This window comes from Chlamydotis macqueenii, chromosome 22, assembly GCF_036417535.1.
Source record: "Chlamydotis macqueenii isolate bChlMac1 chromosome 22, bChlMac1.mat, whole genome shotgun sequence".
NCBI lineage: Eukaryota > Metazoa > Chordata > Aves > Otidiformes > Otididae > Chlamydotis > Chlamydotis macqueenii.
The window spans coordinates 4,553,734-4,573,811 of NC_141577.1; the positions used below are offsets into that span (position 1 = coordinate 4,553,734).

The 20,078-nt window shown below is 61.9% G+C and overlaps 3 protein-coding genes across 3 annotated transcripts; 2 read left to right on the top strand and 1 right to left on the bottom strand.

Moving 5' to 3' along the window:
• Positions 1-1,441: 1,441 nt before the first annotated feature.
• GPATCH3 (G-patch domain containing 3) lies at positions 1,442-6,292 on the top strand. Its single transcript, XM_010124115.2, has 7 exons — positions 1,442-1,805; positions 2,079-2,497; positions 3,826-4,000; positions 4,366-4,425; positions 4,706-4,827; positions 4,996-5,123; positions 5,704-6,292. The coding sequence occupies exons 1-7, from the start codon at positions 1,442-1,444 to the stop codon at positions 5,921-5,923; spliced, it is 1,488 nt and encodes a 495-aa protein (XP_010122417.2). The 3' UTR covers positions 5,924-6,292.
• Positions 6,293-7,572: 1,280 nt separating this feature from the next.
• GPN2 (GPN-loop GTPase 2) lies at positions 7,573-12,263 on the top strand. The gene is made up of 5 exons (XM_010120598.2): positions 7,573-8,302; positions 9,824-9,980; positions 10,173-10,333; positions 11,014-11,144; positions 11,633-12,263. The coding sequence occupies exons 1-5, from the start codon at positions 7,886-7,888 to the stop codon at positions 11,703-11,705; spliced, it is 939 nt and encodes a 312-aa protein (XP_010118900.2). The 5' UTR covers positions 7,573-7,885; the 3' UTR covers positions 11,706-12,263.
• Positions 12,264-17,743: 5,480 nt separating this feature from the next.
• Positions 17,744-18,718, bottom strand: SFN (stratifin). The gene has a single exon (XM_086764980.1). It carries the CDS (start codon positions 18,524-18,526, stop codon positions 17,786-17,788), a length of 741 nt encoding a protein of 246 aa, XP_086621106.1. The 5' UTR covers positions 18,527-18,718; the 3' UTR covers positions 17,744-17,785.
• Positions 18,719-20,078: the final 1,360 nt, after the last annotated feature.

The window sequence follows — 20,078 nt, forward strand, 5'->3', positions numbered from 1 at the left end:
AAAGCCGCACGAAGCCTCCCTGTGCCCCCGTCGCGCTCCCAACCCAGGGAAACGCCTCGAACGTCAGCCCGCAGCCGGTGGGAGGAAGGACTGCTGCGTCAGTCTGCCCCGCCACCTCTCACCGCGGCCGCCGAACGGCGACGGGCGGCTTCCGAGGTGATCTCAGCCCCGTGACGGCCGTTTTCCACGGGGAAGGGAGCGCGTGAGTCACCGGATGATTTCCACAGGCCACGCCAGCCACGGGCAACCCGGAGCCGCGCAGCCCGGCGACGCGCGCGTGAGTCACGGCACGCGGGACGCCGAACAGCCCCGCTGCCGGAGTTACCCCCAAGCGGGCACGCAGACGCCCCGGCGCGGGGGCCTGCCGCCGGTCCCACCAGCCCCTGGGGACAGGGAATCGCTGTGGGCTCACCTGTCCGACGTGGCACCCCCGCCCCCCCGCGAGGCAGGTCTGTCACCGCAGGGCCACCCCTCCGTCGTGGGACGCGCGCAGCACTGGGACTTCAACAGGAGGACAAGGCCAGGACCCCTCGCAACCGGCCTGTGCTGCGCGGTGGGGGGGGCTGGCCGCTCCCAGCGCCCAGGGTGCGTGGCACGAATTCGGCCTGGCCACCCCCAGGGCCTGTGACCTTGATAGGGGCCTGGCCACCCCCATGGCCTGTGACCCCCCCATGGCCTGGCCACCCCCAGGGCCTGTGACCTCCCCATGACCTGGCCACCCCCAGGGCCTGTGACCCCCCCATGGCCTGGCCACCCCCAGGGCCTGTGACCCCCCCCATGACCTGGCCACCCCAGGGCCTGTGACCCCCCCATGACCTGGCCACCCCCATGGCCTGTGACCCCCCCATGGCCTGGCCACCCCAGGGCCTGTGACCCCCACTGGGGCCTGGCCACCCCCAGGGCCTGTGACCCCCCCCATGGCCTGGCCACCCCAGGGCCTGTGACCCCCCCATGACCTGGCCACCCCAGGGCCTGTGACCCCCACTGGGGCCTGGCCACCCCCATGGCCTGTGACCCCCCCATGGCCTGGCCACCCCAGGGCCTGTGACCCCCCCATGGCCTGGCCACCCCCAGGGCCTGTGACCCCCCCCATGGCCTGGCCACCCCAGGGCCTGTGACCTCCCCATGACCTGGCCACCCCCATGGCCTGTGACCCCCCCGATGGCCTGGCCACCCCAGGGCCCGCGCCCCCCCCTCCCCGTGCCCAGGCCACCCCCATGGCCTGTAACCCCCTTCCCACAGCCTGGCCACCCCAGGGTCCGCGCCCCCCCTCCCCGTGCCCAGGCCACCCCCAGCCCCCGCGGCCCCCGCCCGGCTGCAGCGCGCTCCCCGCCCCCCCCCCCCCCCCCGCCACCAGGTGGCGCTCGCTCTGCGCTGAGGGAGGCGACGTCATCACCGCGCGCCCGGCGGCCGTGACGCGCCGCCGTCCCGCTGCGCCAAGATGGCGGCGCCCGGCTGTAGCGCCGGTAATGGCGGCGGCGCCGCCGCCCGCTACTGCCTGGTGAGCGGCATCCCGGCCGCGCTGCGCTCCGCCCAGCTCCGCGCCTACTTCAGCCAGTTCGTGGAGGCCGGCGGCTTCATCTGCTTCCACTACCGCCACCGCCCCGAGCGCCCGCCGGCGGGCGGCGGCGGCGAGGAGGCCGCGGCGCCGCCGCCGCGCACTTGCTCCTGCTTGGTGGCCGTGAAGCCCGGCCGCGCCCGCCGCCTCGTCCGCATGTACTCGGGCAAGCGCTGGGTCGGGCCCGGCGGCGCCTCGCTGCCCGGCCGCTGCCTCATCCACAGAGTCCGTCTCAGCCCCGGGACAGGTACGAGCGGGCACCGCGGGGGCCGGGCTGGGCCTCCCCTCACGGGCCCGGAAGAATCCGGAGGACCCGTTGGGCACCGATTCCTACCCCTGCGGGTCCCAGCAGCCAGACTGAGAGAACTGGGTGCTTAAAACCCTTCACGGAATTTCCTTAATGCCTTAAATCCATTACGAGGCAAGAAGAGTGCTTTTGGGGTCTGCTCATCCCCCTCCTGCCTGGGAGGGCTGTGATTTTGTTGTGTTCCCCCACAAAACCATTTCTTCTTTCCTCCAGGCATGGAAACGTTTCCCTACGGCGGGGAGAAGGTAGCTGCAGGCGAATCTGTTGCAGAAGCCGACTGGAAGCAGCTGCCCGAGTTCAACCCCCCTTCCTTCATGCCTTATGGGAACGTGGGCACCCCCCTGAAAGTTTTTCTGGAGCTGATCCGGGCCTGCAGGCTCCCTCCCTGGGTTATCAAGAAATTGCAGCTGGATTTTCCAAAGACAGGCTCATCCCGTAGGTATGGGAATGTGCCTTTTGAATACCAGGACACTGAGACAGTTATAGAAGAAGAAAGAGTTTACACTGCTGCGGGGGATGAGATCACACAGGAAGAGGAGCCTGCGGCAAGATCTGAGGCGGCTCGCCCAGTCACTGCTGAGGAAGATGAGAAGGGGCAGGAGGAGGAGGAAGAGGAGTCGCACTCGGATGATGTAAGTGGATTTTTCTAGCACCAAGTCTACGATTAGCCATGACAGCTGGGAGGGCCAATGCAGCTCTCTCAGAGCTCGTTTTTAACCTTTTAATTGTATTGTGTAAGTCACTTGCCTAAAAGTGCTGTTAAAGTAACAGTTGTCCCCTTCACGGTGCGCTGAGCCCCTTGGCACATGAACAGTGTGGGCGTTAACACCTCCAAAGCTGCTTGTCCAAATCGAGCTGGTTGTAGGGGTTGAGCCCAAAGGGTTTGGTCGGGGTTGAGCCCAAAAGATTTGGTCCAGAGGAGCGAGCGCGGGCGGAGGCCGCTGCTGCGGGAGCAGATCTCTGCCCTGCTGCGTGGCGGATTGGCCCGGCTCTGCTGTTGCCTGTAAATGAGGTGAGCGGAGATTTGGGAGCGTGTCCGTGCGTTGGAAACGACACGCAGGGCTGTACAAGTGGTTGACCTTGGACGCTCCTGTGATTGAAGTTAGTTGTTCTGAGAAGAATGGCTTTCGTGACAAAGACTCCTAGAAAAGTACGCTGCAGAGGCTTTCCGGAGGCGATCTCGCTGCCCCCCCGCCAGGCGCCTGTCTGGCCTGTTCTCCCAAAGCTCTGTCGTTGCGGAGGCAGCGCCATCCGAGGCAAGCCGTTCCCGTTCTTTGCTGTGCCAGAATTAGCTTAGATGCCAAACCTTGGCTGCACTTTTATCCCATTAGCTTCTCCTAGCAACAGTGGACACAGAGAATGCTTTGTTCCCTCCTTTACAAACTTTTTATTCAGTCTTTTCTTCGCCAGACTAAACAGGCTCCTCTAGCTGTTTCTCACAGGCTGTTTCCTGGATCCCCGCTCGTTCTTTTGGCTGTGCCTTCGTTGGTTAATGCCTTCCACGGAGGGCTCTGCCCAGAACTGGGCAGGCACCAGTAAAGCTGTCAGTCTGAGCTGTGTCTGTGCCAGCGAGCTGCTTCTCTGGAATCCACCCAATCTCTTTAGGGATCAACTTGAGCGGAATTAATTTGTCGCTAGTGCTGACTTTACCTACAACACACCTGCTCCTTAAATGGGCATCTTTGCGGCCCGGACCGGCTGTGCTGCTGAAAGCGTGCCGCGGAGTGGGCGTGATGCGGTATTTTTCACCGCTTCTGTCTGCTGACTCTGAAGATGGCATTAGTCAGGGGAATGAGGTCATCGGCGCCAGTCGTGTTAGTGCCTGAACGCAGCAGGCTGGGACGGGCTCTGTCGACAAAGCTGTTCCGTAGGGAAGGCGTGACGGGCCGCGAGGCTCCGGGAAACGGGGAGGGGGCCGCGTGCTGTTGGTGTCGCCCGCCTTTCACGGGCTCCTTTGCAGGACAATGACACCTGCGAGGAGTGGGAGCGGCACGAGGCCCTGCACGAGGACGTCACCAAGCAGGACCGCCTGGAGGAGCGGCTCTTCGAGGAGGAGATCGAACTGAAGTGGGAGAAAGGCGGCTCCGGCCTGGTGTTCTACACGGATGCTCAGTACTGGCAGGAGCAGAACGGAGGTAACGCTGGGGTTCGTGTCGCTGAGCCCCGAGCCAGCCACCACGAGCTGGGGGGCCCAGCCCCGCAGGTAAAGCCGGTATAGCCCCGTACAAGCGTTCCAGTTCAGCCCCAGACAAGAACATCCTGCCATCACTTTTTAAACCTTCCCTTGATCACAAAACCTGCAGTGGCTCACTCCAGTCGCCAGAGACCCCAGTGGTCCTACTGGCAGCCTGTCGTGTGAGCGCTGTGGTTTGTGGAGACCCTAATACCCTTTCCTTCCCGTTTTGTTAGAGAAAACGGGGAGCTGGGCCACCGGCAAACAGCTCTTCTGTGTCCGACTTCCACTCCTTCACCCAAACTGGTGCTTTCCTTCTCTTGGCAGACTTTGATGAGCAGACTGCAGACGACTGGGATGTGGACATGAGCGTCTACTATGACAAAGGTATCTGGGCTGAACACCACCCCCCGGCCCCGGGAAATCGGGGAGATTGGGAAATTCTGACCCCGCAGAATTTCTGCGGCAGGGAACGCTTTGTCTCTGTCATCCTTTGAAAGCGTCCGAGACATCGGTGTACTTGAAACAACGTTTTTCTTGTCTGGCTGTAAGAGTTGCCAAAAAGAACAGGTTCTGCCTCCTCGTTGCGTGGTGCTCTGGGGGAAATGCCGGTAGGGAACAGCTTTCCTGAGCTCTGCTGCTCTGACTCTTGCTTCTTTTTCCCTAGATGGAGGTGATAAGGATGCTCGGGACTCGGTCCGGATGTGGCTGGAACAGCGACTCCGGGACGGCTTGGAGGATGGGTCTGTTTCAGGGCAGCGGATTGGCACCTTCGAGCGACACACCAAGGTGAGCGCGGGTACCTGCTCCGGAGGGGCCGGGGCAGGAAGGAAGGGCTGTGGTGGCGATGCCCAGAGGGTGTGGGTTAGGGGGAGGAGAGCAGAATGTTCTGGGAAGATGAGGGTGGGCTTTGTCCAGCAACTCTGTGATGTTTTTTTTTTCCCCCCTCTCTCCCAGGGCTTTGGCAGGAAGGTGCTGGAGCAGCAGGGCTGGACGGAGGGGCTGGGGCTGGGGAGCAGCAACTCCGGAATGGCCGAAGCTCTGGACAACGAGGGGCAGAATCCCAGATGCAAAAGGGGGCTGGGGTAAGTACCCACCCCGGCCCTGCCAGCCGTGTTCGCAGCCTCTGCCCGGGCTCCCTGGCCTGACGCAGCAGCTGACAGGCCGCAAGAGGAGTGGAGCGCGAACCAGAGCTGTAAGGCTGTCCCAGGGATCTGCTGTTCTCTGCGCAGCTGATGGCAGGGCCTGCGGAGCGCTCCAGAGCTCAGTACGCTGCTCTTCCTGATGGTCCAGTGCTCCTTAGAGGAGCTTATGGTGTTAGAGCGGGACTGGAACTGTTTGTGGGTTCGTGCAGCGCTCAGATGCAGAGGGAGAGCCGTGCTCGGGGCTTGAGGGCCACCTGTGCTCCGGCGTTCTGGTGGGAAAAGCCCAAGTGACCAAGTGTAGCTGTGCGCCCCAGCCCTGCCTTCTCTGCGGGGTTTCTGGAGGCTTTGTGCGGTGCTGCGTTTCCCCGTGAGGGCTGGCTCTTGTTCTAGAGCAATCTCGCAGCCAGGAATACGCCAAGAATCCCTTTTGCCCTCTGTCAATCCGCTTCTCCCCTGGGATGCCCAGGGGTGTCCCGCTGCCTCAGCGATGTTGGACCAAACATTTCCCACTTCCCTTTAGGTACCACGGGGAGAAACTGCCAGCTTTCAGCAGGGTGAAGAAGCCCCGGCGGGACACTCCCATCCTCATCTCGACCGTCTACGATGACCCTGACCCGAAGGACAGCGGTGACCAGCTGCTCAGGCGCCAGCCGCTCACTGCCATGAAGTACAGGCAGGACATGGCGTTTGTCCGGGCGTCACACGGCGCTCTGGAGAGTTTCGGCGCCCAGTCACGCTGAGCGGGGACTGTCGCAGAGCTTTGTGCTGGTTCTGCTCCTGTCGAGCACAGGCTGGCTCCTGGTCTTGAGTCTGGAGCAGGGAGTTCATATATTTATTTTTGTAAGAAATATAGACTTGTAACAAAGAACGCTTCGTTTGTTTTTTTTCCCCTGATGGAACCATTCAAATGAGGAGAAATAGTGCTGGTCCCGTTCGTTCAGTGGGAACGGGGAAGGACTGGCGGTTTAAAGCCGATATTGTTGGCTGGATCACCCCAGCTTGTGTGCTAGGTCAGCCTAAAAATCCCCAGCTCATGGTTCACGGCTGCCTGAGACCCAGGGAAGGACAAGTACAGACAGGGCCAGCCATGGAACTGTAACTGTCCTGCAAAAAAAAAAGCTCGCAGCTGGCCCGCAGCGTCGCGTTGCTTGGGCGTGACGATCCCACACTCCTGGGAGAAACTCGGGATGAAAGACTCGTCCTGGCAGCCTCCAGAGGAATTCTGCGGGAGGCGTTTCCCTGCGGTTGGGCGTAGCGGGTGCTTCCTTCCACAGCTCTCCGACGTGCTCTGCCTCCATTTTCCTGACGCAGGCACTCTTTTTTTTTTTTTTTTTTTTTACCTTTGGGAGGGGGAGAGCCTTTGTCCCAGTGACCCGGTACTGGAGGGTTAAATGTGAACTGGTGAATGCTGGCAGGTGCCCGCTTGGCTCCCTGCACCTTCCTTAAGGCTGTCGCTGTGTCGGGGCGGGGAACGCAGGGGGTCATTTCCCCTCTTTTGGAGACGGAGCTGGGGTTGCGCTGGGCGGACAAGTGCCGGGGCCGGGACTCGAACCCGCGACCCGGAGCTCGGGGTCTCGGGTTCGAGTCCCGGCGAAGGAGGGGAAAAAGCTGCGCGTTCCTCCCCCCACCAGGGGGCGCTATGGTGGCGGCCGACCGTTCTTCCCCCGGAACGCGGCGCTTTGGGGCCCGCGGCGACCCGGACCCAGCGCCGGGGGGCACCGGTGGCGGCAAGGGGTGAGCGGCCTACCGGGACCGGGCGTGGGGGGGGGGGGCTCTAGCGGGGAGAGTGGGGGGTCGTGAGGGACGGAGGGACCTGGGCAAGGAGGGGGGATGTGGGGGAGAAGAGGGGCCTGGGGGAACGGGGGTCGTAGGGGGGGAAGAAGGGACCTGGGGGACAGGGAAGCGGGAGGGGCCTGGGGCAGCGGGGGTCGTAGGGGAGAGGAGGGGACATGGGGGCAGGGAAGCGGGAGGGGGATATGGGGATAAATGGGGGTGCAGGCAAAAGGGGAGACCTGGGGGGAAAGGGAAACGTGGAGGGAAGGAGGTGGGGGGGACATGGGGAGAAGAGGGGCCGTGGGGGAAGGAGGGTCATGGGCGGGTGAGGGGCACGGGGCAAAGGGGTGGGTGGGAGAGAAGAGGGAATGCAGGCCAGGAAGCGGGATGGAGAAAGAGGGAACGTGGAAGGACGGGGAGAGATGTGGGATGTTGGGAGAGAGGGGATGTGGGGTGGGAGGAGGAGTGTGGGCAATGGCATGGGGAGAAGGGAGGATGTATGGGGAGCGGGAATAGGGGGGTTGTGTGGGAAGGAGAGGGGACACGAAGGAGAAAAGGGACACGAGGAGATGCAGAAACGGAGAGGGGGACATGCTGGGGTGAGGGAGGGAACGTGTGAGCGCTGCCACATCAGGAAGGACCCGAGCAGGGTAAAACTCACCCTGCCCACAGGCAGCCGTAGGGATCTGCGTCCCGCAGCTGCAGCCCCGTGCATCTCGTGCGGGTTGACACTGGTTTCCAGTCATGGCATCGCCAGCTGGGGGGTAGCAGGGGAATGTCTGCCCCGGCAAGGAGCGACGGGAGGCAGCACTTTCACAACGGCCCTTTCCCTTCCTCAGATTTATTCCTCATTCGTAGAAACGCAGATAAAATGGTAAAGAGGAGCTTTTCTTTTCTCACTTGACTGAAGGAGAAGGCAATGAGCCAACATGTCTGAGGGCAGCAAGGGGAGCTCGCTGGCTTTTGGCCAGGTGGTGATCGGGCCTCCGGGCTCCGGGAAGACGACCTACTGCCACGCCATGCGGGAGTTCCTGGGCAGGATCGGGCGCAAGGTGACGGTGGTGAACCTGGACCCCGCCAACGACTCCATGCCCTACCAGTGCGCCGTGGACATCGCTGAGCTCATCACCCTGCCCGACGTGATGGAGAACTTGAAGCTGGGACCCAACGGGGGGTTGATCTACTGCATGGAGTATCTGGAGGCCAACTTCGACTGGCTGCAGGAGAAGCTGGCGGCGCTCAGGGGTCACTACTATCTGTTTGACTGCCCGGGGCAGGTGGAGCTCTACACCCACCACGATGCCCTGAAGAACGTCTTCGCGCAGTTGGCCAAGTGGAATCTCAGGGTAGGTCTGGGGCTCCGGAGGGAGCTGGGATCGGCGCCTGGCACCCCGCGTGCTTCTGCAAGGGGCTGGGAAGCTGTACACCACAGTTCGGGGTGCTGGTGGCTGTTTTCTTTACCAACCTGTTTGGCCTTCCATGTGAAACCGCTTTATCAGGGGAGGAGGGGAATTTTGTCCCATTTTATGCTTGGAGGGATTGGCAAGAGTGGCTCGTTCAGGGCATTTACTGCAGTGGGATTATCGTGAGCAGAAGCATGGATTCCTTCCTCACACGCTTGCTCTGCTCTAGGGTCCTCTCCACAGACCTTGCGTGTTTGATCTGAGCGGGCGCTGTGTTTCAGAGCGGGGAGTTAGATGTGCGCTGGGCGAGCGGGGGGCCCTTCGCGCCGTGCTGTGAAAAATCCAGGCGCCATCTCAGGCCGTACCTGGCTCTGCTGCGGCCAAGGCGGATCGCTCTGCGCGGTGTGGTACGTGCTCTCTGCTTTCTTGCACAATGGAAGATGCAAATGAGGCAGCGCAGGTGAGAAGAGTCCCGTAACCGAGCGAACTCGCTTACGTTGCATTTGGTTTGCGTTTGGGCCAAACCGTGAATGTGCGAACCATGTGTGGTGTGAGCAAGAAGGGCGAGTTCATTTGCTTGAGAATGTCACTGGGAATCTGCACACCAGAGATGATTTTTATTCAAATCAATGTATATGAAATTGCAGTTACTAAAAAAAGATAGTTACGCTGCTGTTTTGGTGCTTGCTGGAGTGCTTACACCTGCCTGTGAGCTTTAAGCTGGCTTTTTTTTTTTTTTTTTGCTGCAGAAGCGTAACTGTGACTCAGCCACACTTGGCTGTAGAGCCCTGACTTGGGGTAACGTTGTGTAACAGGCAGTAACTTAGCAGGGATCTCGGACCACAGCGTTACGGCTGCACAAAACACAGGGAATCGAACTGCTCATTAATTCGATTATTAATTGTTATTTCAAACCGCACAACAATCGGCTCTCCCAGCAGCGCATGGTGTGCTGCAGTTGCTGCTCCGGAGCGTACGCCGTGCGTGAGCCTTCCCGTGGGGAAGGTGGAAATCTGGGGGCAGCCGTGTCCTTCAGAAGGAGAGTCAGCCCCAGCTCCCACCCCTAAAAACCCTGGAGAGTTCAGACAAGCGTGGAAGAAAGAAACCCCAAGAAGAGGGAGGGCGGTTGCAGGTTGAAGTGTCTTTCAGTGCTGCCGGTGGAGTTCAGCGCCTCATATCCCTGCCCACAGCCATTTCTGTGCACCAGCACCCTGGGTCCCGAGTCCCAGCTGCTCCCTGGGTGTGAGCATGGCGATATACGCTGATACGTATACGTGCACTCGTATCTGGGCGTGTTTTATACGCAGGAGCCAGAAGGCAGGTGGTAACTTTCCCTCTGGGGGGGTCTGTGTGGTTATAGCCAGGCCTGAACAGGTTGTCGCTCCTCGGACTGTCCCAAAAGCCGGGGGGTGCGCTCGTCACGGCTCTGACCTTGCGCTGTCCCTTTGTGCCGTTGCTCTCCAGCTGGCTGCGGTGCATTTGGTGGATTCGCACTACTGCACGGACCCCGGCAAGTTCATCTCCGTGCTCTGCACCTCGCTCTCCACCATGCTGCACGTGGAGCTGCCCCACGTCAACGTCCTCTCCAAGATGGACCTGATCGAGCAGTACGGCAAACTGGGTAAGAGCCTTGGCGAGAGTGGCGCGCGGAATTGGGCTGGGGGTTTGGGTGCAGATTAGCTGCTTGGGCTGGGAGGTGGTGGGGGAACCGGGGGAGATCTCACCAGCTTCTCAGTGGCACATTGTGGCCAGGGAAGCCCCAATATTTACAAATCGCCTTCAGTTACAAATTGCTTTTTGGTTTTCCCCACAGCTTTCAACCTGGATTATTACACAGAGGTCCTGGACCTCTCATACTTGGTTGACCATTTAGCTGCTGACCCCTTCTTCAGAAATTACCGCCGCCTCAATGAGAAGCTGGTGGAGGTGATCGAGGACTACAGCCTGGTGTCCTTCGTCCCGCTCAACGTCCAGGTGATGCAGCAGGAGGAGTGGGGCAGGGAGAACAGGGAGGGCTGGGTATGCGGGCAGCGTGTCTGGTGGCAGCCAGGTTACATCTGCTTAGAGCCGCGAGGGCTGAAAACCTCGGCTGTGAGGAGACTCGGGGCTGGAGGAGCGAAAGATACCCAGCCTCGTCAATGATCGGCGGCAGCCGAAGGAAAAGAAAAGGCCCGTGAGCTTGGGGCGATGTGGGCCTTGTGTCCTGGGGAGGGGAGTTCAGACTCCCCCTTCACTCAACTCTTCTGTGCCTGCATTTCAAATCTGAGCAAAACATTACCTAAAACGTTGTTAAATTGGGGAGCGCAAAATAATTAGAAGACCGGGAGGTACACATTTGGGAGGAAGGGCTGAAAATGTTCATCTGGTAGTTTGCAGAAGTGTCAACAGAGGCAAATGGGCTGAGACAAGAGGTGGGGAGGGTGGAGGGTGTCAGCCCACCGCGTGTCAGCCCACCACGTGCTCGGGCTGCACAGCGGGTGCCCGGGGTTCTCCTGTGGCCCCTCTGGGCTCGGGGAGGCCAGCAGCGTCCGCAGGGATTTGGGTGCTGGGTGGGTGCCCCAGAGCCTCGGAGAAAATCCGTGGTAAAGCCCAGCACGAGCTCTTGCCTCTGGGGAAGGAGCAGACCCTCTGTGAGTCACCTCCCTCCCTTTCAGGACAAGGAGAGCATGCGGCAGGTGATGCAGGCGGTGGACAAAGCCAACGGCTATTCCTTCGGAGACCAGGAGCACAGGAGCCTGGAAGCTTTGATGTCAGCAGCGGTGGGAGCTGATTTCCACTTCACTTCGTATCCTTCCCCACCGATCCTCTGCTGTGCTGAGTTTTAACTCCTCTCTGAGGAGAGGCTGGAGGTGGGGCTGGCGGTTTGCAGGCCCCGGTTGTTGCTCACGTCGCCTGACGCGGTGGTGATCGGTGTGTAGATACGTCGCGGGGCGCAGCAGACAGTTGTCCGCACCAGAGCCACCGTGTTTGTTGCTAATTGATACTGTGAGTGTGGGAGGAATCTTTTGACAACTTTCCTCTCTCTCACACTCGCTTGGACTGGTTCATTCCACCTCATCCAAACCATACAATCGATTCTCCTGTACTTGTCAGGTCTGGGATCAGCCAGAGCCAGAAATAACTCGGGTGCTGCGTGCTGCTGCCAGTACTGCGCCTTCCTGCCAGCCTCCAGGCTAATGTGGGGCTGGTTCCTCGCTGAGAACGTTAAGAGCTCCTTGCAGAAGGGAGTGTTTGAGCCCAGCCCCTTGTTTTCCTTAATTACTGCGTTATCAGCACGCTTGCAGTGCAGGAGAAGTATGTGCAGTCTCAGGACAAAGCCGTGGAAGAAGAAGCGATGGATCTGTAACACACCCCACTCTTCCACAGCCGCTCTCTCTTCTGACACCTCTCCTTTTCCTACCAGGAGCTGAAGGGATTTCTGCCTTGCGTGACTCGGACCGAGCGAAAGCCTTTCCAGGCAGAGATCTGGCTGCTGCGTTCCCCCTCTGTAAGGGTTTGACCTCTTGTGTTTCAGCCCTGCTGCACAGAGCGGCGTTTTTGCAGAAAGGTGATGGCTGAGCGCAAGGCGAGCCGGGTCTTCCCTTAGGAACAAGAGGCGTTTAGCCAGGTGAAGAGAAGCAGAGTAAAGGAGACTGAGCTTTGCCAAGCCTCCTCCTCCCCATCGTGACCAAGGTAGCTCTGGTGAAAGAAAAATCAGTTTGAGCTGTCTCTTCTGCAGTGAGGCTTGAGACAAAAGCTCTGGGGTTACTGCGTAGGAGGAGCGTGCATGGGCCTCGTGCTCGGAGGAGCATCCGGACTGAGAACCCTCACATCTTTCTCAAGGAGGGCAGAAATGATTGTTTTTCTTTTTTTAAAAATAATGATGGACTCTTTCTTAATAAAACACTCCTTCGTCTCGCTTTCATCTTGTGAGTCTGCTGAACCTGAATAAATAAAACCAAGAGTGCTACAAAGCCCGGGGCTAAAGAGCCTCTGGTGGGAACGTCACGGCAGCCGGCGCGGTGTGTGCAGTGCAGAAAGGCTCCGCGTTCGCCACGGCCTCTTCCTCTGTGATCTGCCTGCGAACAGCCGGAGCGTTTGCTGGAGGGAGGCAGGAAGAGCGACTGTGGGACGTGAAAGCAGGTCACTCCTCGTGCGCGCTCGTCCAGGGGCTGAGCGCTGGTGGCTGGCATGCACGCGGCGTGCTGACGGCGCTGCGCAAACTGCAAGCTCGACTTTCGGAGGCTTCTGATTAAGAAAGCCCCTGCGTGACTCAGCGGGAGGTTGTAGCGTGTCGTTTCCCAGCAGCTGGCTTGGCTGCCCTCGTCCTTTTTCTGGGCTTCCTTTCTCTAGTACCCTCTCCAGATTCCAAATCCTGGTTTCCTTACTCCCTGTGTAATTCCCTCTCGCCAGCCGGCTGCCACTTCTGCCGGGGCCAGCAGCAGCTGCCAGCCTCACATCCCCGCTGCAGCCAGCGCCTTGGGTCCATCAGCGCGGAGAATCGGGAAGGCTGGGGTGATGAAAAGCGAGGTGTCCGCACCGCGCGGCCCCCCGAGTGCCTCCCAGCCACGTGTAGGGTGGGAGCGGGCGAGAATCCCAGCTCCCAGCTCAGTGTGCAGCCTCAGCATTGTGTCTTCCCAAGACCTTGCGTGAAGTAAGCCGACTTTTTCTCGCAGGACGGCGCGGCCCTTAGCAGAGCGATTGCAGGCTCGGTGAAGGGAAGTGTCGGTGGGGTTTGCTTCGCAGGGGCTGCAGCTAGGTGGGGAATTACAACTGAATTTTCCTGGATCTCACTGTTTTGTGGCCAGGATTTGGAGGCAAGGAGGAGCTCCAGGGAGAAGGAGGGTGAAGACACGCACTTCGTGTGCGCGCACACACACACACGCGTGCTTTAACCGGCTCAGTTCACAATGAAGCCCACGCTGATGCTTCAGGTATAAAAGTCAAATCCCTGTCTGCTGTCAGTGCCTGAGCTCTTTTCCCGGGAGCCCAGGGACTTCCCTGAGTATTCCTGGCTGAAACCCAGTGCCTGCACTTCAGTGCTGGCTGGGGCTGAAGATCTGGAGGCCAATCTAACCAGAACCAGAGCTGAAACTCCGTTCTGGTCTTGTGGACTTGTCCCGCTCGTCTTTCATCCCTTTACTTGCTGTAAAGGGATGGAAGACGTGATCATAAAAATGTCGATTTTTTTGTGGCAGCTCTTTCATGGCTTTGCGACATATGGGTGGCTTAAAAGGGTATTGTTAGGTCAAGCTGGAGTTATGCAAGAGCCATCGAAGCTTTTGTGGCTGTTGGGCTTTTTGATTTTAATAGCCAGGCAGTATCTGCAGCCCCAGCCCTGCCGCGCTGTGCTGGTGCTGGGGAAAATGGAAATCGGAGGTGATGATAGAAATCTCTCAGCTCAGGGAGCGTCTGCCGCCTCTGAGCCAAGAAATGCTGAGGTCTGAAAGAGCTGCAGCCTGAAAAGCGCAGCGTTTTCGCACCAAGGGGCTCTCCGCAGACTGGATTTGGGAAGTGGGGGCTGAAGTGGGACCCAGGGCTCAGCAGGGCCGATACTCGCTGCTGCTGGCCAGCTGAAACAGAAAATGGCTCTGCAGTGGGCAGGGGTGGCTGGGGACCCTGAAATCCAGCCAGTTCCTGCCCCCACATGTCCCCACGCTGGGAGGGGACGCCCTCACCGAGGCTCCCGGGGGCTGAGGGAGGTGACACTCTGGCTCCTGTCGCTCCCCTTGAGCAACCAGCCGGGGCGAAGGGCCAGGATGAGTCACCCCAAATTGAGGCACAGTCCCTGGGTTGGGGGGGGGGCAGGCTTTCTGCCGAGCTGGTCCTACCTGCTCCGTCCCCTCCAAATCCGGCGCCCCGAGAGGCTGAGCCCACCCCGACCGCGCGTGGGACCTCCTGAGCGAGACTGACCGCGGCAGGTCATGGTTTTTTTTGGGGGGTGGAAGGGTTTGGGGTTCAGCTGCAGCCACTGAGGCGGCGTTTGCTCTGTCCCATCCAGCCCCTGCCTTGCAGCCAGCCCAACGTGCCAGGGCCGTGCTCGCACATCCCACCAGGCACGGTGTCACCACAGCTCCTTGCTGGGAAGGCGGGAGCGCTCCAGAGCCAGGTTACCCCCAGGCAGCCCCCTCTCCGTACCCCAAAAACACATCGCCAGGACCAGGCCAAGGCAGCCAGCCAGCCGCGTACGAGCGTCGGGATGACACGCCGAGCGTTTTCGGCAGCCCCCCCAGCCATCGCGGCGTGGATCGTGGCTCGGCCCCGCGCTGGGAGTGTCGCCAGGGCTGCAGGGTGGATGAGCTGGGCTAAAATCCAGAGGATGGGGCCAGCGTGACCCCCCTCAACAGCGTCTGCCCCAGGAAAGGCTGGGGGGCTGCCGGCTCCATCACTGGGGCTGCGCGTCCCCCGTGAAGTGGTGCCCTCTGCGGCGCTGTGAAAACCCTCGCCAAAAACTGAAAAACCCCCAGCCCAGGCACCCGGGGCAAGCCAGCCAGCGTCTTCTCCCTCGGGTGCTGCGACGCCAGGGAGGTGCTGGTGGTGGCTCGGCCTCAGCCGGCCCCGCGGGGCAACCGGGAGCCGGCCAGCCCTGGCCCCAGGCACGAAGCCCTGCGGGGAGGTTGTGAGAGCTGGGGACAAGGGACAAGCCCGGCTGTGGGTGCTGCAGGCCCCCCAGCCCCACTCGGGACGGGCAGAGCCTTTTGCAGGCAGCGTGACCGGGGGCACAGCCCCTCGCTTGCCCCCGTGAGCCCTGTTTCAGCAGCCTTAACCCCACGGTGAGGGCAGCCGCTGTGCGCGGGGCTGTGCCGGGACCCTGCTCCCAGCGCCGGGCTGGGACGGTGGCTCTGGGGTGGGGGACACTCCCTGGCCCGGGGACACCCGCGTCCCTTTGCTCTATGGTGTTAAAGACATCACACCGCGGAGATTTGAGAGCCTCCCTGTGCGCCCCTTCCCTTGCGTCAGGGATGCTGAGCGCTCCCTCCTGCCTGTCCCAGCCAGGGGACAAGGCCGGGGATTGGGGTCTCAACGTCTCCCTGGGTCCCTACATGAAACGGGGGGGTCAGGAGGCCCCTTGGGGAACACCCCCGCGCTCCCCAGCAGCACAGCCCTCTCATGGGAGGTGTCATGGGGGCCAGGGCCTCCCTCCCAGCCCTGAAAAGCTGCTGGACCAGTTGGGAAGCTGGGGAGAACGGTCCTCCTACACGGCCCAGCCACGCTGCAATTTTGGGTGCTGTTGAAATCGGTTAACTCCCGGGAGGCCGATGGGAGCCCCGTCCTCCTGCCACCCATGGGCCCCGGGAAGCAGCAGAGGCTGCCGGCACCCCCAGCTCCCACCTCACTCCTCCCCAGTTTAACCAGCCCAAGCCACTGGTGTCCCCAGCCTGCCGGGTCAAGGGCCAGCAAGAGCCCTCGGCTCATTTTTCGCGTCGGCTGGCCCCGGTTTGGCTAATTACAGGTCTGGGGCTGAATCCCAGGCTGGGAGCGCTCGGGGCCAGGTGGAGGCCAAGCGTCGGGGCCCCTCGCTGGCTTCCCCCCCTTCCCCCATGGAACCAACTGGGCTCCCCAACACTGCCCGGGGCCCCCAGCTCAGCCGGGACCTGCTGAGAAAATTGCAATCGGCCGGGGCCGCTGACCCTGTCCTCGGCGGGGCCAAGGCAGCACCCGGATTTGGCTCCTATGGGATGCTGTGGTGGGGATGGGGAAGGAACTGGGGAAGGCGAGGGGCTGGGGGGGGGGGGGAGCTGGCGGGGGTTAATCCCCTGGGCTGGGCGCTGCGCCCAGCTCTGCGCCCGCTGACGGAGTCCCAGGAGAACAGGTTCTGGTTTGCGCAGCCCAGCCTCCCACAGCAGCCAGCGCTTTCCCACGGCAGAGCCCTCACAAACTCGTTACGTCCCAGGCTGGTCCCTGCGCAGGGAGCAGCAGCCCCGTGGGCTTTGCGCAGGGAACCCTGCAACGCAGAGCCCCTCTCCCAGCCGTGCCTCAGTTTCCCCAAAGCCCAGGAGCCCTTGGCAACCTAGAAGCCGGGTTTTGGCCATGCCAGGCCTGGGAGCTGGCGTGTCACCCACGTCCCCGAACTGGGGACCCCGCCGAACCGGGGTGGCGCGTCCTGAGTCACGGCGCGTTTCCTCCCGGCATCGCGGCGTTTCCCATCAAAGGCTGGCTCCCGCCCAGCCCTGCTGCGCTGGATCAGATGAGCGCGTAGCCCAGGGTGCCGTGACTGGGGTTTGCTGTAATTATTTTTCGTGTTGGAACTCGTGCTGGCGGCCGCGGGGTGGCGGGGGGTGGGTGAGGTAGGGCTGCGCTGTGCGAGCTGCGCCCTTCGCCGTGGCCGGGCGCCAGGGCCAGAAACGCTGAGCTTTTGCCCGGACCTCGACGGGGACGTCCCCACCCCGATGGCACCCCAGGGCTGTCCCCGAGTCACTGCCTGTGCTCCGAGGCCGCTTTAGGGGAGCTGTTCCCCCCCCCCAAATTTGGATGGAGAGGGGAGCTGTGGGGAGACGGGGCCTGGGGACCCGCACGAGGCCTTGGTGACGGGTTTTGGGGCACCATGTGTTTGCACCAAGGGGACGGGACACCCCGCAGTGGGGCTGGGGACCTCGGTGCATTCCAGTGCTCGCCCACGCCCATCGCCCGGCGCTCGCCCGCATGGGGCTGCCGAAACCCTCGCCCCACGGAGGCAGAGCCCACCCGGAGCTCTTCCGCGGGCTGGGGCTTGGCAGCCGTCGCGGGATGGGGCTCCCCGAGATCCCCCCGGCCTCGTCGTGGGGCCGTGGGGGATTGGGAGCAGCCGAACCACTGCTGCGGATTTTGGGGGCACCCAATTGTGGGGCGGGAGGCGAAGCAGGCGCTCGGCGGCGGTGGGAGCTGCCCGGACGCGTGCAGGGGAGAGACGAGGCAGACCAGAGGCAGGCATGCAGGAGATGGTTTATTGGAGACGCACAGAGGCTTTGGCAACACGCGCCCACCCCCGGGATGGGGGGGCTGCCTGGACCCCCACCTCGCCCCGTCCCAGCCCCTCACCTCCTCCCGTCGCTGCTCCAGCCCTCCGGGATGGGGGGGGGGGTTTGGAGCCTGCACATGCCGAGTTGGGCCCCCCCCAAATGTTAAATGGGTGGGGGGCTGGTAGCCCTCCAGGATGGAGGCACCCCCCTCTCCCTCCTTTCCCCCTCCCCAGAGCAGAGGATGGGGGAGAGGGGAGGTGGGGGGGAGGGGAAAGGGGGCACCCAGTAACCACCACGCACAGCCCCCCGCTCCGGTCATCCAGGCTCAGGGGGGCCATGGAGGAACCAAGACACCTCTCCCCTCTACCCCCTTCAAAAAAAAAAAAATTCAAAAAGAAAAAAAAAAAACAAAAAAACCACCCCAAAAAATTAAACCGTGACGAGCCGCCAAAGGCACTGGAAGGGGAGGAGGCAGGTGGGGGCCAGACCCTGGCTCCCCGGGGGCCGTTCAGTTCTTGGGCTCTTCGCCAGCCTCGCCGCCGTCTTCTCCAGCGCACTCGGCTGTCCATAGCGTGAGGTTGTCCCTGAGCAGCTGCATGATGAGGGTGCTGTCCTTGTAGGAGTCTTCGCTGAGCGTGTGCAGGTCCCCCATGGCCTCGTCGAAGGTGGTCTTGGCCAGGGAGATGGCCTGCTCGGGGGCGTTGGCGATCTCGTAGTGGAAGACAGAGAAGTTGAGGGCCAGCCCCAGGCGGATGGGGTTCGTGGGCTGCATCTCCTTTTTGCTGATGTCCATGGCCTCCTGGTAGGCTTTCTGGGCGTTGTCTATCGCCTTCTTGCGGTCGTCCCCGGTGGCCACCTCGGCCAGGTATCGGAAATAGTCGCCCTTCATCTTCAAGTAGAAGACCTTACTCTCAGGATCGCTCGCCTTCTTGATGAGATACTTGTCCAGCAAGGCCAGGACGTTCTTGCAGACGGAATTCAGCTCCCTTTCCACCTTCTCCCGATACTCGTTCACCAGCTGCGCTTTGTCGTCCCCCTCTTCGGTTTTGTGCTCGATGCTGGAGATGACCCTCCACGCCGAGCGCTGGCACCCCACCACGTTCTTGTAGGCGACGGAGAGGAGGTTGCGCTCCTCGTTGGACAACTCGTCCCCGTGTTCCACCACCGCCTTCATGAAGTCCGCCATGTCCTCGTAGCGCTCAGCCTGCTCGGCCAGCTTGGCCTTCTGCACTTGGTGGTTTCTTGCCATGGCTGGGACGCGGGCGCAGGGCAGACGCTTGGGCGAGGAGCGGGGCCGGGAACCGTCGGAGCCTCTGCCGAGCCCCGTCGCCGGGATTCGTTTTTGGCTGAGCGTCGGAGCCTCGAGCGAGAGCGGGAGGAGCCAACGAGGTCGAAGGAGTGTCCTCCTCCTCCTCCTCCTCCTCTGCTTCCTCTCCGCCGAGCCCGGCCTTAAAAGGAAAATTGCCGTGAATCATCGCCCGCGGGCGGTGGGCGCTGGGCAAGGGGCTCGGAGGGGGTGGCCAACGCCCTGCCTTCCCCATGGTCCCGGGGAGGGCTCGGCGGTGGGTGCAGCACCCAAGGGTGCTGTGGGGGGGGGGTCTCCCTGCACCCAACACCCACCCTGGGATGGAGGAGACGCCCGTCCCGCCGGTAAAAGTGCTTGGAAGGGGGACGGCAGGCAGTTTTGGGAGGCGTACACAGCGGTGGGGCAGCGTTCAGCTCTTCCCACCTCCCGGAGAAACGGGCCACAGGGTGTGGCCGGCCATAAAGATGGTCTCCTCCTCTCCCTCCCCCCCCAAAAAAATCCTGTCACAGTCATTTTCATACGGTGATTAACGTGGCGGGGGATTGCGAGGGCTTGGCAGGCGGGGATTTATTCCCACAGGTGGGGAAACCGAGGCAGAGCGGCTCAGCAATGCGCCCAAGCGCTGCGGGAGGGGCCGCCCCAAAGCCTTTGAGGTGCCACGCGGTGGGATCAGCTGGACCCCCCCCCACCCAGAACGTCCCGTAGTGAGGAAGCCGCGCGGGTGCCAGCGCGGGTCCGGCCTGCGGCAGAGACACCCCCGGCCCCGCTGCGCCGGGGCTCCCCAAATGCTCACCCCCCCAGCCCAGGGCCACCGTTCCCCATCGCCAGGGACTTTGCTCATCTCTCAAGCTGCAATCAAAGCGTTTGGGGTGGGTTTTTTGTTTTTTTTTTTTTTTTTAAATTTTGGAAATTTTTTTACACAAACTCACTGCAGGGAGCGAACGCGCCGCCCCGATTAGGATCTGTGCTTGGCATAGCGCTGCAGTTTCACTCCCAACCTGCTCCGGCTTGTTGCCGCACGCTGGGCGCTGGCGGGTTTTTTTGGCCACGCTGGCGAAGCCTTGGCCTCACAGCCCGCGCCAAACCCCGGCCTTCTCTGCCGTGCGGGAGCCGTGCGGGACGGGCAGGCTGGGACGGGTGCCCGGGGCACCGGGCCAAGGCAAAAGGAGTTTTGGATTTTTTTTTTTTTTCTTTCTCGATCAGCGTGACTCCCTGCTTTACTCATCCCTGCAAACAGCCCCCGGTGCCACCCTGGTTGGGAGCGCCCCGTCCCGGTCACCGCCCCCCGGGTCCCACTGGGACGGGGCGATGGAGGATGCTGGGGACACACGGCGCGGGAAAGGCCCGCGGGTGCTTTTCCAATCTATGTGCAGCCCAGGAAAACCCGGCCTCCATTCTGCTCCCTTTCCCCCCCGGCAAGGGCGATTCGGGGCTGCTCACCCCCGTCCTGGCCGGGCCCCCTGCACGGGGTGGCTCTGGGGTGCCCCGGCCCGTC

Excerpts from the sequence above, each read along its gene's own strand:
- GPATCH3 (XM_010124115.2), top strand. The coding sequence starts at position 1,442 with ATGGCGGCGCCCGGCTGTAGCGCCGGTAATGGCGGCGGCGCCGCCGCC. Across the intron at positions 2,498-3,825 it reads AGGAGTCGCACTCGGATGAT|GACAATGACACCTGCGAGGA; the intron begins GTAAGTGGATTT and ends GCTCCTTTGCAG. Across the intron at positions 4,001-4,365 it reads CTGGCAGGAGCAGAACGGAG|ACTTTGATGAGCAGACTGCA; the intron begins GTAACGCTGGGG and ends TTCTCTTGGCAG.
- GPN2 (XM_010120598.2), top strand. The coding sequence starts at position 7,886 with ATGTCTGAGGGCAGCAAGGGGAGCTCGCTGGCTTTTGGCCAGGTGGTG. Across the intron at positions 9,981-10,172 it reads CGAGCAGTACGGCAAACTGG|CTTTCAACCTGGATTATTAC; the intron begins GTAAGAGCCTTG and ends TTTTCCCCACAG. Across the intron at positions 11,145-11,632 it reads GCTGATTTCCACTTCACTTC|CACGCTTGCAGTGCAGGAGA; the intron begins GTATCCTTCCCC and ends CTGCGTTATCAG.
- SFN (XM_086764980.1), bottom strand. The coding sequence starts at position 18,526 with ATGGCAAGAAACCACCAAGTGCAGAAGGCCAAGCTGGCCGAGCAGGCT.